Here is a 10686-nt window from a genome sequence, read left to right on the forward strand (position 1 = left end):
TTATTGTATGTATGTATGCTTGGATCATTTATCCTTGGTAGAATTTTTTTAGAATAGTTGTAATTAGATTGAATTGCAATATACATCTAAATATGATATTTATTGATCTATAAAAACGTATGGTAGAATGCAAAGGAAAATGCAGTGATACGTACTAGTAGGGGTGGATTCGGACAGTTCGGACTAGATACATACTAGTAGGGGTGGATTCGCACAGTTCGGACTAGATACAGTAACTTTAGTTTGGATTTTAAATACACAAATCGATTTTCTTATCCCTGTCTGTGGAGTCTGAAGAGGGTAATGTGTACGCAACCTTACCCCTACTTGACAAGGTAGGAAGATTGTTTTTGATAGATCATCGGCTCAGGAAAAACAAAGTCACAACATAGTCCAAAAGAAATACAATAACGAAACCACAAAAAGGAAACAATAACAGTTATTTCATATTTTAATTTTCGCTAAATTAGACTTTTTTTCTTAGAAGAAAGCATATTCAACTAAGGTATTCATATCAATTTGCCGTAATAATCCCTCGTTCCGTGTTAAAATATTGCAATTACTCTCCTAACATTAGTGAAGAAACTGCAAATTCAAAACGTTTAATTCCACCTTAATTAGCGATAGAGGGGGGGTTAAATATTAATCACTTGATCGTGCAAACGATTTACTTAGAATCGGTACGTGAAAATGAATATTGACTGATTTAGTTTGCTAACGGACTAACTTGGCATGGGTTATAACTACATAAGGTATAAATAATTTGAATTTGCGGAGATACAAAAATCTGAAATTCAAAATTTTCAAAAATTAAATCCGAACCATAATCCAAAAATCTGAATAAAAACCAAAATTCTAAAAACAAGTAAATCAAATGCCATGTGGTTTGCCTGAGAATCCACTTCTGTAACCGGGTATTTGTTATTTTTACAACATAAGTAGTTTTATACTCCCTTTAAAAGGGTTTGATTTTCAGTGAAACATATTTGGGAATATAAACAAAAATTGCTTAGAACAACGACGACGACCAATAAAATCCCACAAGTGAGGTCTGGTAAGGGTAGTGTATACGCAGAGTCGCAAACCTTATCCCTACCCGAAGAAGCAGAGAGAAAATTTGCTTAGAACATCTAATAGAAAAGTATATAGTAAACAAGAAGCAGTAGCCAGCAAGGGGTATTGGAACAAAATTTTACATTAAGCTTTGATTTACCCACAAAATTGCATGCGAGTATAGTTACCTCCACTATATCATCTTACATGCTAACTGAGCTAACTTTATCTTTCTATTCAATTTCTTTTCCTTTTTTCCGGTCATTAATGTCGGAGATATTGCAATACAATCATAACTTAAGTTTCGATGTTCTTCTTTTTGCAGTTTCAAAAAGAACAGCAACTAGAAGAACAAAGAGCACGGAAACGGCAATAGAAATGGCTTCCCAAGAAAATGCACCATATGAATCGTCGAACCCATTGTCCACCTGGTTCTGCAAAATAGCACAAACGATTAAGCCTGCAACTTATTAAATAGAATGCTCTCGTTGAAATCCATGCCCTACGTAAAATTCCTTAGGATGAGACACAAACATGCTCTAGTGCTTGTAGCTTATGCAAAGATATGTTAACTTGCAAAGATCGTTTGGGCACTTACTGTGACAATCTTGTTCTGCAACATGAGTTTGTGTTGATTTGCAAAGATCGTTTGGGCATATTTATAAAGCTCCACGTCTAGGCTGTTTAACGATGTGATCTCCTGAAGAAGTGCTTCAGACACCTGACGACGTCCCTGTCAAATTTGAAACCATGAATGTCTATGATAAGATGATTGAACCCTTGATAAATCTGAAACCAAGTATGTAGAACTGCGTGGGCAAACATGTAAAAATGAAAATTGCAGGAGGTTGAAAAACAGAACAGGATTTGGCTACAATACCTCCTTTGTAAAATTTGCTGGAGAAATTTTCTTTAAAGAATTTACACGTCTTTCAGATTGGGACTTCCTTAAGTTCGAAATGCAGCTCTCATACACATCCATGAGTTTTCCTACAGTCATCTGTTATGGAGGCAGAAAAGTTACATTTTGGAACATTCTCATATGTTGCAGTTAGAACAGAAAGACATTGTCTTCGACTTCAAAGGAATGGGCTTACATTTTCCTTTGTCGCTTCACCTCGCTCAACTGATGAGATTTGACTGGGCTTTTCGTATGAGCTGTTGCTCTGAAGTTTGGGCGAAATGAAGGATTAAAGTCACAGCTTAATATGATATTCAAACAGGCATTTAAAGCCGATAAGGCAATTAATGATCACATTTCAAGAGAGACAGAAATCTTACATGGTGATAAGTGTTATCAAAATCAGATTCTAGCAGTGAAGATCTCTGTTCTGTGCACAACCAGATGATGTAATCGTCAAAACTACAACTTAGTAAGTGTCCAACTTGAAAAACACTAGATTCTAGCAGAAAATAGGCCGTTCTTGAGAAATCAATTTGAAACATTTCTATAAACTCACGTTTGAAACATTTCTATTTTTTTTGATAAGGAACTTTTAAAACATTTCTATAAACTCAACCTCTAATTCTGACCAATTTTTGGAATTTTTGATGAAGCAATAAGAAAAAAAATGGGACCACCAAAATCGCTCTCGTAAGGTGGAAGCTTCAGTGACGGGTTCAATAACTCACCCCATCAAGAACAAAAATAAATAGAAAAAAGAAGTGTATAGCTGAGCGTCTGCTTAGTGTGTTCAAACTGATATTCATCCCACCATTGACTGTTACATGATACCCGTAGAACAAAAAAGGAATATTTGTAGCCAAGACATCAATTCGGTGAAATAAGGTGCTTCTAAACTGACCTGAGTTGTTATTAGCAGCATGATCTCCATGTGATCTAGAACTAGTGAACTGTGAAATTGCCTGAGTACCGACTACATTTGCAAACATGGTGGCTGATTCTTTGTGGTTCTCCGTGAGTCCAACATACAACATATCATCCAACCTCTTCTGCAAGAATTTACAAGTAATTTCAACCATCATCAAGAAGGGGATAATAGCAGAGTATATTACAGAAGAGTCGCTATTTAGCGTGGCTTATTACCTTTGCAACCTTAAGCACATAATCTCCAAGAGACTGATACTTCAGTACACAGTGACGAATGTCATGTGCCTCTGTCAGATAAGAGTTGTTTGTAAGTCCTGCGACCTATAAATTAGACACTATCAGGCAGATGAAACAACTTCAAGAGCCATTCCTTTGGGTCGGGAGAGGGGGAGGGGTTTCTTTTCTTTCCATCCTTCAGAAATCAAGAACAAAATTTTAGTTATGCTATTGCTGCCCCACTCGTTAGACACAAGGAATGTTGTATGCATACCATTATAATCAACTAAATAGCAACTTCTTTATCCCAGGTTACTAGATTATCTAATCTCAGTAAACTTGTATGGTATCAACCCTACTATATATGCCAGGCTCTGGTAAATTGATCCTAGGCTTCATGGTTATCGTGATATACTAGTTGTGACATTCTGAGCAGAGACAATTATAAAGGCAGGCACCAAAACAATTATGCAGAAACAGCACTAATGTTTTTTTTCCTTTCTATCCACTCTCTAAGAAAAGAATCCCTCCTTTGCTACAGCCAAAGAAATGATAAGGAGCCTCGTCATATATCATTGTTGCTTCTTTTTTTTTCTCTTTTTTTTTTTTGCATTAATTGAAGAATCTGTTTTGAGAAAACATTTTCAAAAGCATAAAATTGTTAAAGCAAGAGACTATTTCATGATACAGCAAATAGCACGCAAGGCAGTATCTGAGGCTGGTCTAGGGCCAACACGTTCAAAGTTTAAAGCAATTTGCAGTTTCATTGCAGTTTGCCAATGTTTTCTGAAAAGAATGAAACAGAAAAGAAAAGGATTCCAACTGTAGTTCCAGTAACCAGTTAAACACCAATTAACCAATCAAGCAGAAGAAAAAGGGCACCGGGCTGCCCTTTTTTATAGTAAAATACCAACATAAGCATGCCATTCACAACCTTCCCACAAAAGTTCCGAGTTGGATCCCTAATTTAAGCTTTTGTAGAACTCCAAACAATGGAATGCAGAAAACGAAAAGGAGGTCGCACGGTTTCAAATTGTAACTATAAAACCAGGCAATAATACCTGAAATGTGGCTCCATTGTGAATGATGTCCCGAGCAATAGGATTGTTAATATACTCATGTAGAGGTATCACCATCTCCTCCATATCATATGGATTAGTGCTTGCAACAGCAGAATTGCCCTTTTGTTTTCTTGCTTCCCTCTGCAGCCCAGAGGATATGCAACATATTAATGATTTAAGTAAGACAAATTCATAATGCTACGGAGAAATGCATGACAGAAATTCCCCCCACCTTGCTGCCCCTGCCTCCACATCAGAGGGGGCAAACCTAGTAAAAGATTATTAGTCATTTTAATTGTATTTTGAAATAAGCCTCCTAATACAATCAGAAAAGAACTTCATACATAGTAGAAACATATAATGTCTCAAAATAAACAAGGTAATGTGTTTCGGACCAGTTGTTGTACACACTAGAAAGAGGAATTATTTAAAATAATAAGCATCTTGTACTTTATTTAGCAACCAAATAAATGCAACTAAGAAGCATCCAAACAAAACAGAGGCATCATATGATGAGATATCTGAGAAACAGGACATCCATGACTATCACTACCTCAGGAATACCTGATACATAGTACAGACTATACTGCGGAATATGCTAGAAAAGAAAAACTGAATATAATTTCCGATGGCAAGGAAGCAGCGAATGATCAGTAAAGGAACCCATTCAACCATGGGTTGGTAAGGAACTATCTGATCAACATGTTGGTATTGACAGAGTCTGAATACATTTGGAGGATGAGGAAAGAAAACTAGATAAAGACAATTATACTTTCAGGTTAATTTATCAAAGGCGAAAAGCGCAAAATAGCTCTAAGGTCCGTTGGGGCTTTAAGCGCAAATAAAGCGTGGGCTTTAATCAAAAAAGGCGTAACGGGAGAAAAAGTAAAACTATGCATGTAGTCCAAGACTAATCATTATAAGCATGAATAGCAAATATATGGACAAAGAAATTGAAAAACTATTCACAATAAAGTGAAATATCAATTGTTTAAGGTCACCTTTTCAGGATTACACTCATTGGCAAGGAAAAGTATACCTTAGAGCTTTGATGCAACACTAAAGCACCCACAAAGCGAGGCGAAACGCTCAACGTGTTTGAGCCTCGCTTCAGGTCTTAAGCGCGTCTTTGACAACGGTGGTTAATATATTTGGCTGAATAAGGTTTTTAGATGTATATGTATAACTTGTTAATATAGAGGCATGCATGATAGGTAAAGCTCACTGGACAAGATGATGAATGGACAAATGCTGTTAAAAAGACATACTCGAACAAATAGATCTTCTCTCATCCAAGGGACCAAATACTTCCATGGCCAAATATCCAGAGTGCTGATTGTATTTTTTGAACGCAGCCGTCCAGACATTCTAGTGGCAGATGTCAAGTTAGGGTGCACCAAGAACCTAGCTGCTACCTCCACAGAAAACTCGTAAGCACTAAAAACGCGGTCAATTGGATTCCTAAGGATTGTCACCACAGAAGTTTCATCCTTGGGAAGTTTGGACATCATGCTGTAGTCATCGTGAGTAACCAGCAAGCGGCATTTTGGTTGTCTGCACCAGCAAAGAAAAGTAGTAAAATTGAGAGCAACTATTAATTAGATTTCCTGAACTGAAAAAGGTAAAAAGGAAAAGAGGAAGCAGATAGACAAAGAACAAACTGTACAGTAGCGCTAATCAGAATTGCTTCTCTATTACTATATTACCATAGGAAGACTGCTGAAGTAAAAGCAGAGAGATTTCGTGCTCCAGCACACTTCAAAATGATTGATATAATAGCTTCTACCTGGATGCTTCCAAACAACCAGACCTTATAAAAATATGTACTTTAGTTCGGTAAACCATTTATTTCTTCTCAATAAAGCTAAATACTCTGAATCATATAATGCTCCCATTAACTCTAACTTCCAAAATACACAAATAGGAGTAAAACGAAGAGTCAAATGGGCAGAAGTTACCTTACTACACTGGAATGCCTAATGCAATTTGTCATTTCAACTTAACTTATGAGTTCGCTTAGGTGCCTTCTCATAGCATCTAATATAACGTTCTAACAACTTTGAAAGTAGTAATGACCAATACTTGCGACGATTTGATGCATAAAGAATGAAGAAATTATTACCTTGGATCAATCCTTAACTTATCATACGAACGTGGACACTCCAAAGAACTGGCATAAAGCTTTTTAAGAAAGCTGCACAAACACGATTAATAAATCATTAGCCAATATGCAGATCATTATATGCAATGTTTCGTCGAAGCAGTTCTGTTCCTCATCCCTGTCAAAGGGTAAGGAATTTATCGATGGAAGCCATTTGTACCAATGAAAATATGTTCGCCCTCCAGTCCTGGGGACATGAAGAAAAAAGAGCAAGTTCTGCAAGACATGTTTGTCATCTTTGACTTCCAAGTCAAGTGAAGAAGCCGCCCACTGCTTGACAATGTGTTCACACTGCACGAAGCCATCTTTGCTGTCAGATGCCTTTGATATGGTAGAAACTGCGCACCAAACAACATTATCACTTCCCAGATAAATATAAATCCCCATTCCCCTAAACTGAGCTCCATGACATGCTTATGAAAAAATCTTATGAACTTCATATGAATCGTATCCATAATGCTTCACTTACAACATAAACAGCATTCGCATGTAACTTCCCAAACAAAAAACACAAGGACAGATATCATCATCGTGACAATATTCAAATCAGAAGTATCATGAAACATTCAGCTTTCAATCAGAGCTATAATAGAGATTTTCAGGACGGCAAATTTTTAATCACAAGAAGGCCTTTAAATTTTTGCTGTTGAACTTTACTAAATATATACGAGGTTCAAAGACTAAATTAGCTTCTTTTTACAAGCCTTAGTCTTCCCTGAACCCCAAAGGAAATCAAGAGAGGAATGTGCTAGCCAGAAGTAGAATGCCCATGCAATACTAGAAATTAACAAAGAGGGGTATAGGTTTAAACAAGTAGATACTGAGAATTCATACATTTCTTAAGGAGAAAAACAGCTAAATATCCTTCAGACCAAAATCTATCCATGATATAAAGTACAAAAGAATAAGCAATAAATAAAGAGACATACCCAAGAGCAAAAACACCAGGATCACAAGAACGTCAAACTTATCACCCTTCTGCCTCATTCCCACCTCCAATCTATCCCAAAAGTCAAACTGAAACGACGAAGAAGAACTTTTTACAATCAGAATCCTCCAATGAAGTGTAGACCCCGATAACTATTCAAGAATCAAAGTAAAGATTCAAACTTCAGCACTTTTAACCGGACATTAGTCCTCTAACACCCACCCAATTATGAAATCACCAATAACAGGGGGGTGGGACGCCTTCAACATTCAACTAGCTGAATACACAGGGCATATAGATAATACACACAGAGACACTCGCAACTACTCAAGAGTCCAAGTAAAAATTCAAACTTCAGCACTTTCAACAGTGCTAAACACAGACTAATCCAAATTATAACATCCACCCAAATATAAAAACGCCAAATGGGGGGGGGGGGGACCATTAACATTCAGCTAGTTGAATTCACAGGGATATATATATATATATGTATGTCACTTACCCAAATTTAACACCCACCCATCTATGAAAACACCAATCACAACTGTAAAGTTTTTTCTGAGGGGGAGGGGGAGGGGAGTGGGGAGTGACCATTAACATTCAACTAGCTGAATTCGCTGGGCATATACATAATACAGACTCATAACTATTCAAGAATCCAAGTAAAAATTCAAACTTTAGCATTTTTAACCGTGAAAAATGAGCACTTATCCAAATTTAACACCCATCCATCTATCAAAACACCTGTCACAATTTGAAATTATTCTCTTTCTGTTTTGGGGGTGGTGGGGGGGTGGAGTGAACTTTAAACAAACAACTAGCTGAATTCACAGGGCAAATACTCATAACCATTCAAGAATCCCAGTAAAAATTCAACCAATCACAACGTAATTGTGGAAAATGATAACTCATCCAAAATAAATACCCACCCACCTATCAAAACGCCAATCACAACGTAAAAATCTTTTCTTCCTCTTTTTTTCCTGTGTAGGTGTGTGAGGGGGTGGAGGTTAATTACCTTCTAAAATCCAACGAGCTGAAAATCCACTCTCTCTCACACACACAACACTCAAAAAAACAGATATATATATAGGGGGAATGCATGAAATAAAGAGAATTGAGAAAAAAAAAATGGGGCTAGCCTGTTTATGGAATTTCGAGATCTCGTGCTCATAAATATGCACAAAACCAGAGAAAACTCCTCCACTATCAGGAATTGGGGGTGGTGGGGTCCACTTCGCCGCCGGCAACCTCTCCGATCGGAGAAGTATCCGGAATCTAACCACTGAGCTTTTCCCTGGAAAATTCGAAACACTGTTTCGCTGATCAGTGTGATGGGATTTTTGTGTTTTTCTTAATTAATAAATCAGAAAATGAAGAAGGTCAAAGTCAAAAAGATATTTATATGAAAAATATTTTACTGATATTTAATTATTGAGCGAAAAATATTTTTTGAAAAAACAATTTACTATGTTAGAGTTATTAATAATAATTGTAATAGTAAAAATACCCTTGAACCACGATAGTGTCCTAGTCAGCTTGAACTAACCTCAATTATTTTATCGAGTATTTATTATTTTCTATGAATACAAATATAGGAGAACTTTTTAAAGTTCATTAACAATTATAAGTAATATGAAGTTATAATTTTAGATAATTAGAAGGAAATGAATTATTTGAAAATTAACTTTTTCACTTTTGATGAAGAAAGTGTTATTTAAAATATTAGATAATGAGTGCCTCGTGAAAATATTTCTGATGTTACGTTTCAATCCACAATTTAGTACAAAATTGTTTACGTTTCAAATATTTATGGTAATATTTTTTACGTTTCAAATAATTTTGGAACATACAGACCATTAGCCATAAAATGGTAAAATCCTAAAAAAGAACTTCGAATTAGCAGTAGACATTTACTCTTAAGTCTTTAACTATTCGTTTTAGACTAGCAGTAGTGGAATCCACCACTTTTGCACTTGCACTTGGTGGAGTAGTTTTTTTATTGTTTTTTTAAGGCGGCATCTTTTTAGTGTTTGCTTTTTTCATTAATTTTTCAATAAATAAAATTTACCAGTAATAAATTGGAAAAGTAATCCTCGACTCAGATTACAAGAGTTGGATGTGTACAACTTTAATTTTGTTCTTAATACTCTTTCCCTTTTTTTCCTTTTCTGACTTGTAAAACTTTAATGCATACATATCTTTTTTTGTAATTTAATAGCAGTTGGAAGATTATCCCTACGTGGTATTTATTATAGTATTATATATTCTTTTTTTTGGCAAGTTACACATTTGGTCGATCGTTCAAAAATAATTATATATCAAAATATGTATACTATATATTAATATACAAAAAGTATACAATTATCGATTATTATTTTTAAGAACGTTTATGCAGTATAATTTTTCTTTTTTTAGGTTGCAGTATTTACTAGCTCTATAGAAATTTCATAATTTAACAACACGTTAAAGAATATTGTATTTGTAGCATTTAAGGATTGAAAATGGAAGTCCTCGTTCACTTTTTAATACTAAAGTTAGTATCTCTTTAAACTATCTGATCTTTTTATTTTAATCCCCATTTAATGATAGTTTGTAACTCATAACACGTTTGATTCAATAAAGAAAGCAGAAGAGATTATAAGGAGAGAACTTACTGATTCACTTTTAATAAAGAAGGTATTTATCCTTCATCTCAAGTCTCAACATGTTTCATTATTATGTTCATATATGCCTCACTCACATTCTATTTGTTCCACGTTAAGGCAAACTAATACCAAGAAATATGGTGGAATGATAAAAACTCTTTGGCGTTTAATTAGAGGTTTTAGATTTGAACCCTTGAATATAGTCCTCTTCGGTGGAAAGCGAGGACTTTCTACAACACAAATACAAATTAATTAGACCAATGAATTCCAGACACAACTACAACAATGATGACATGACGCAAATTTAACTTTTATCATTGTGATTTTACTTCCCCTACGTTTTGCATATTTCCACTTCAACTATTTAACAAGAAAATAGTTTTTAACATCATATCTAATTCTTAAAGGACAGATCTTGACCAGAAGATCAGAATTCCAGTTTTACAATAACCTCTGCTAGCCTAGTAAGTAGTAACTTCTACTATATAAAACTCTTTCGTCTAAAGTATTTAGGTATAAATCTACCTAAGTTTAATGGACAGAGTTACCTGATATTATTACCTGATATTAGTGCCGATAAAAGTTAATACATACTACTGAGTAGATTAGTTAAAGAGTCTGCAAATTGGCACGAACACCGCCGTTGTTATGTTAGTACATGATAAATATCATTTCCCCAACACCACCATTTGGTTCTTGTCTCGAGAGAAAACATTGCATTTAATAATGGAAAAGAAAGAAAAGCATGTTCCCGCAATGGGGTTTACCAAAAACTAGAAAACAGCACA

At 35.3% G+C, this 10686-nt stretch overlaps 1 protein-coding gene across 3 annotated transcripts; it reads right to left on the reverse strand.

Annotated features, from left to right (window-relative positions):
- Positions 1-1179: 1179 nt before the first annotated feature.
- On the reverse strand, positions 1180-8581 carry LOC107788779 (protein-tyrosine sulfotransferase-like). 3 transcript variants are annotated; one of them, XM_016610493.2, is made up of 13 exons: positions 8393-8581; positions 7252-7339; positions 6483-6660; positions 6284-6355; positions 5430-5715; positions 4162-4302; positions 3101-3205; positions 2859-3006; positions 2335-2384; positions 2151-2219; positions 1934-2053; positions 1652-1786; positions 1180-1487 (listed from the first exon to the last, which is right to left on the reverse strand). In XM_016610493.2, the coding sequence occupies exons 2-13, from the start codon at positions 7307-7309 to the stop codon at positions 1344-1346; spliced, it is 1506 nt and encodes a 501-aa protein (XP_016465979.2). In that variant the 5' UTR covers positions 7310-7339; positions 8393-8581; the 3' UTR covers positions 1180-1343. The 3 variants fall into 3 exon arrangements, with proteins under 3 accessions (XP_016465979.2, XP_016465980.2, XP_075078123.1); XM_016610494.2 differs by lacking the exon at positions 8393-8581 and adding an exon at positions 8184-8306; XM_075222022.1 differs by lacking the exon at positions 8393-8581 and adding an exon at positions 8269-8289.
- Between the last annotated feature and the right edge of the window lie 2105 nt (positions 8582-10686).

This window comes from Nicotiana tabacum, chromosome 9, assembly GCF_000715075.1.
Source record: "Nicotiana tabacum cultivar K326 chromosome 9, ASM71507v2, whole genome shotgun sequence".
Classification (NCBI taxonomy): Eukaryota; Viridiplantae; Streptophyta; class Magnoliopsida; order Solanales; family Solanaceae; genus Nicotiana; species Nicotiana tabacum.

Bases quoted from the DNA above. Each gene is read 5' to 3' on its own strand.
- LOC107788779 (XM_016610493.2), bottom strand. From the start codon at position 7,309: ATGAGGCAGAAGGGTGATAAGTTTGACGTTCTTGTGATCCTGGTGTTT. The intron at 6,661-7,251 runs GTATGTCTCTTT...TTTGGTGCGCAG, and splicing joins CCTGGTGTTTTTGCTCTTGG to TTTCTACCATATCAAAGGCA. The intron at 5,716-6,283 runs GTAATAATTTCT...TTGCTGGTGCAG, and splicing joins AAGTTAAGGATTGATCCAAG to ACAACCAAAATGCCGCTTGC.